Genomic DNA, 6,000 nt, shown 5'->3' with positions numbered 1-6,000 from the left:
TAGAGAAATCTAATTTACTTGAAGCAGCTGTTTCTGTTTGGGCAGGCATGTTTCTTTGAAAATACAGAGTGTGGAGCCTGACCTTGGCGATATGTGTTGGAAGATGAAAACGTTGCCAGGGATAGTAGTTTAAAAACATCAGCTTCCTCTTTATTTTAATATTGCAAGCATTGTTTCTAGAACATGTGTTTGGCACACTTAACCTCTTTATATAGAAACGTCTACAAATGCTGAGGATAAAATTGTAACATTGTTATTCTTTGCTTAATCTGGATTACGTCTTTCATTTTCTCAATATGGGTGTGAGAGTACGCTCATTTGCATTCCCAGAATGGTGCCTGTTTTCAGAAGCCCTTTGGACGTGTTCTGAGAGGTAAAAGTTAGTCCTGAAGCAAGTGAGGATATTTATATTTGTAGGAAAATCATACAAAGACTTGGAAAGAGTTTCAGAGTTAGCTCACTATTTTCCAGGCTGCTGCAGATTCACTTTTAGAGTATCTCTGCCCAGAAACTAGTAATCACGCTAAACCTGACACCACAGTACAGCACAGTCCACTGTCCAGATTCAGTTCTGCTGGAAAAATAGACTAAATGTTTTTCTGAATTTGAACATCATTAATTTAGATGTGAATAACAGAAGGAAAGCTATGAGGAGTCTGTGCATGAGCATGGCTGTCTTTTGCATATGGAGCACTTTTGCAAGACACAGAATGATTTTTTTTTTTTTTTTTTTCTTTTCCGTGGTCCCACCAGTGTGGCAAGTTACTTTGTCACAAGTTTTTAAACTAGAAATGCTGTATTTAAAACCAGGTAAGAACCCACTGGATTGCTATGAGCTGTAGAGAAATTGCATACAGGTGAATAATATTGTAAAAATTATCCTCCTTCAAATCCTAATCCCCACCCACAAACCTTTTCCTTAATATTCTGAATACGACTGTTCCTACCTGGAGCAGATTGCTACTTTCATTTAGAGAAATGGGAGAAAACTGATGTTCATCATTAAATAAGTTCCCTGGTGCTGCCCCTACCCTTCTGTAATATTAGCTGTGTATGTAGGGCAAGACTGTAGCAGAATCTTTAAACAAAAGAAAAAGACAAAAAGACTTTTCTGCCTAGGTGGCCTTTCTCAGAGCAAAGGCGGCTTTTGTCATGATGGAACAGAACTTCTATTGTTCTGCAGTGCTTCCTATTCGACTGATGTAGGCTGGTAGTGTCAGTTTCACATAGGAATAACGTTTTTTTTGTCTTGGCACAATAACCGTTAGGTACCAAAGTGAAAGTACAGAAATAAGTCTTGTGCCCCCAGGATGGGGTTGTAAAAGTACGTTTTCAATAAAATTAGGTACCTAATTGGGTACTTAAAGTTAAGTAATGTATATACGTATGTAAGTAATTAAATTATATTGGAAAGTATTTTACTTGTCATGGTTTGTGCTCTGCCCCCTACAAATCAAATTATAGGTAGAGTTTATTCTGTAACTATTTGAGAATGCTTGCTTTCTGGATAATTTCCTTTTTTGGTTTGGGGTTTGTTTTTTTTTTTTTTGATGAGGTTAACAAGGCTTAAAAAACTACCTGTGAAAAATCCAAGCCAGTGTGGAAAATACAGAAAGCATATGCAAAAGGGAGACTTGAAAATAAGTAAGTTTTATCTAGCCAACTTTGTTATAGTTAAACACCCTGAGGTCAGAAATCACCAGAAACTATTTCCATCTGCTTATAAAAGCTAGTGAACAATGCAGCTCTTTGGATTGAAGTCACCAGCTAACTGTTTTGGAACAGCTTTGTGTAGTAGATTTTCGTGCCTTAATCTCTCCTCAGTAGAAAATGCCATAATGGGGAGAACTTTAACGACTTCTCTTGTTAGTGAAACCAGCCATTTAATAATGGGGAGAAACTAAGGAATTACACTTAGTACAAAATTGAGTTTCCGCTAAATCTGATGATCAAAAAGAGGATGGGTTTCTATTTAACAGTCAGGGCACAGGCAACAAACAGCCGCAGGGGGTATTTGCTGCTTCCAGGTTGTTAACAAAACTGTTTTCAGAAATTTCTGTTTAAATTGGTTACATGTGAGAAAATACTGGAAAAAAAGCAGTGCTACATCGCTGGAGAACTTCTGAAATTAGACCCACCAGACCTGGGAGTGAGGTTGGTTTCAGTTCATTCACAGTGAAGGTCCCTGGAATAGCCCACTGAGTAGTGGAATTAATGAGTGCTTAATTTTAGGCTCAAAGCCTAACCATTAATACAACAGAATATGCCAAATTCATGCAGGAAAATGCCAGGGCTAGAAGTGCGAAGGAAAGATAGACAGCAGGCCACTGGAGCAGTATACCAGAAGAGTGTATGAGAATAATTTCCATTTTGTCATTAGGCTGATTTCTTGGCCTTTTAGTCTAAATATTTTAAAATACTTTTTCCAGTGCTTATTTTGATCAGTACCAATTCCTTCCCTTGCATCAACACTCCCCCGACTGCTTTGGATTTAGACTGTTGTTGGGTAACCTTTAACTGTATATCCCATGGAGAAGGGAATAGTCTCTGTGTCTCAGTAGTTCAGAAGTAGGGGGTTTAAATTAACAAAACCTGTCAACTGTTAAAGAGGAGCTTATCTATTGTTACTGCCTTTTTACAATGCCACCATTTACTGGTAAGTACTAATGTTTGACTACGGAACAGTTATACTGGCTTGGATTACTGTAACATTACTTAGTACACTTGGCTGGGTGCGTGTGCTCTTGTGGACAAGCAAGTGCAGTGTCAGTCGGGCTCACCGCAAACTTGATTTGGATTTGTCTTCAGAATTCACTTCTGTAATTTGTGTCTACTGCAGTGATTGCTTATTGTCTCTCGTGTGTGACCAACATATAAACTGTTACCAATAAAGGTTACAAGGAGGATGCAGGTGAAGTTGCACTCCGAGTCCCTGGTGTTCTGCTGAAAATCCTGACTTTATATTTTTTAAGCGCAGAGGGCTTTGCAGGGACGGTATGATTTTAAGTGGTGAATACTGGTAATAGCCTCACTGTTAAGGAAATCCTTCATTTTTCTGAGTTATTGAATAACGTCTGTGAGTAGCTATAGTGACTTCTGCATGTGTGTGTTGGTGTAACAACTTCAATTACTCTGTGTATAACTTTGAGCTTAATTTTTTGCTTCTGTTTATTCTTGATCATTCAGCATATTAGTTTCATGCCAAGCAATGTTTCAGTTCATTTCCTTGGATACAGTTCTTCTGCTAGTCATTTTAACAGCTACATGCAGTACACCAAAGAATTTTAAATAATTTTTATTTTCTTTTTTCAGACTTAAATTGGAAGTTCCTGATAAGGATTTTTTGTTTTCGTACTACGTGTCTACTACATATTTCAGCATAGATGGAACTGTAAAAAATGAACCCAGTCATAAATATAGCATGTCTGGGGTTTCCTGTGTGTATATTTCTAAAATTTTCTTTTGTAATTAATCTATTATAAATAGAATATTGGTTATAAATATTATATATTCTATTACAATATTTTATAAAATTGTTGAAACACTAACTTGGTATGAAAGGCAGCAACAGGCTTCTCTGATTCGGGTATGGATACTAGTAAGTTGCTCTTCTTGAAGATGATGAAAGGATTTTTAGAGTGCTTTAATCCTAACCAGGCCACAGGAAGGGTCTGAACACTGTTCTCAAAACTCTATTTCAATTAAAAACTTGCGTCTTTATTTTTAGAAATAGAAGGAGTTTCAGACAGAAAATTACATCAGGCTTAATACACTGTGTCGTAAGGGGAAATTCTTAGTGTGCCTCTGGGGATGCAGTATGTATTTGTGCCATCTTTCATAAATTGCTGATTACTTTTGTTGTTCTCTCACTCCCTTCTGTCATGTAGCCGTCCTCAGAAGGTGTGTTTATGTCCATTCCTGCCAATACATCCGCTAAGGGTCTCCACATGCTTGTATATAATTCAGCATCCAGCAGAGGTGAGTAAGGCTGTGGTAATTGTTGGAGTTCAGCTAGAATCTTAATGCAGCAAATGTTAGGCAAGAGGAAACAGCTATGCTGTTAACATCATATAATGATTTTTCCTTTTAAACTTGATGATTGAAATGCCAGTTCACCTGAGTTATTGTATCTTTTATTCAGTTCTTCTGAATTATTGTAGCTTCTGAAATCACACCTTATTTCTGCAACTTCCACACATGCAAGACATCTTTTCTTGTCTGAATAGTCCTGCTAGAATCTGAAGTCTACTTGTCTAGGTACAAATTGCAAGAATTAATCTTCACATGGTGTCTCACAGAGGTGCTCAGAGTTGATCCAGGCAGAAATGTGTTTTGATTATAGCAGTGGTCTTTTATTGATGTTCTGTTAAAAATATGGATTAAGCAATTAATCTTAGTGATGATCTTAGCTGTTTAGCCAATGATAAACTATAGTTTAGCTTCAGAACAGTATGTTTTGGTTTACCTAATAGGAGAATTTATGTTGATGTTTTCTTGCCTGTTAACAATGGAGTATGGTGGTGGATCATAAGGGTTTTGTAAGTTGTCCTGCAGTTACACAGATCTGGATAGATGGTGGGTCTACAAATTAGACTGTGAAGTTCAGAAACATGTACTCTTCTGTACAGCTGTTTACTTAGCATTATACAGTACCTCAATCAGCATGCAGAGAGTCTTTCCCTGAAGGAACTTAAGTAGAATGTAAAAAAGCAGGTTACAGAAAAATGTTCTTCACAGAGAAACAAAACAGAAGCCATGATGTATTTGGTCCCTAGATGGGAAAGCTGTGATTTTTAATCGGCTACTCATAATGAAAATACTGTTTTGGTTACTTCTTATTTCAAAAGTACTTAAGTATATGCTTAAGTCACTTGCTGGAAAAAAGAGGTTTAAAAATGTGCCAGAGAACTTTGAACTGGCATTTGAATTGTGTTGAATTTCTTATTCATGGTGGAAGGTATTAGAAAAAGTTTGCAGGTTCTTTTGAGATTTCATACACCATTTCTGTGTCCTTCTGGAAGGCTACTTACACTTTTTATTAATCAGCAATCGCAACAGCTGTCTGTTACAATGGGATGCAACTTTTCCATTAGTATATGTTATGTAATGATAATTCACACGATAAACTAGTATTGGAAGACCTCTGTATTTGAAGACAATCCATCTGAGAGGAAAAATTTACCTATTTGACTACACGAGGGCACTTGGCTTATCAGAGATAAATCCAAATAAATGGTTGGAAGCTAAGAATATCTTACAATGATCTTTGAAAGTGTTTGTCTTAGATGATGACAGGTGATGCTTTTGACTCCAGAACAGCAGAGGCACACCTGACAAAGGGTAGGTTCCCTTTGCTGTAGCTGCTCATACTCAAAATACAATCAGTCTTGAAGGCAGATAAGCCTTCTGGACTGTATCTGATCCTTCAGTCTGCCATTTCAGTACAGGTACGCTCTTAAGAGTCTGTTTCAGAAGTATCTTATTAAACTAACCAGACAGTGAATGTCTTCCGCTACTGCACATCAGTGCCGACTGTCATCCTCCATGTGCTTCATTATTTATTGGCTTTGGAAGTCCGCAGTGCAGTGAAGTAAGCCACCAACTATGGTCAAATGATGCTATTGAGACTTGTATTGAGGTGAGGAATAGGAAGTCAGGAGCAACATTTCCTGTGCTCTGATTAATGGGACTATATCTCCACATTCTTACTATCCAGAGGCTATGCTGCCAGATAGACCTGTGCAGGTATCAGGTACAGTGGAAGAGAGAGGAATCACATTGCAGAGCAGTAGATCCCCCGTGAGGAATCCTACCATCCAGCTTCAATTTTGCATAATAGGTTCATGTATTAATTAGATTTTTATTTGTGAAGGAATTCAAAGAGAATTCAGCATTCCATGTCAAGGGATAAATACTTGTTTTCTGAATAGCGTTAGTGTACCATTGTTCATAATGAGAGTAATTTAAAAACTAAGTATATAGAAACTGAGTATTCCAAAC

At 37.3% G+C, this 6,000-nt stretch overlaps 1 protein-coding gene across 1 annotated transcript in view; it reads left to right on the top strand.

Annotated features, from left to right (window-relative positions):
* Nucleotides 1-296: 296 nt before the first annotated feature.
* The window catches only part of DTWD2 (DTW domain containing 2), a gene marked incomplete at its 3' end in the record, with an annotated part of 28,537 nt that continues 22,833 nt past the window's right edge, over nucleotides 297-6,000 (top strand). The window contains exons 1-2 of the mRNA XM_009585864.1: nucleotides 297-373; nucleotides 3,888-3,978. Coding sequence (XP_009584159.1) covers nucleotides 297-373; nucleotides 3,888-3,978 — 168 coding nt within the window. The remainder of the gene's footprint in view (nucleotides 374-3,887; nucleotides 3,979-6,000) is intronic.

The sequence above is a fragment of the Fulmarus glacialis genome, unplaced genomic scaffold (genome assembly GCF_000690835.1).
Source record: "Fulmarus glacialis isolate BGI_N327 unplaced genomic scaffold, ASM69083v1 scaffold3769, whole genome shotgun sequence".
Classification (NCBI taxonomy): Eukaryota; Metazoa; Chordata; class Aves; order Procellariiformes; family Procellariidae; genus Fulmarus; species Fulmarus glacialis.
This window is presented reverse-complemented; position numbering and strand designations above follow the sequence as displayed.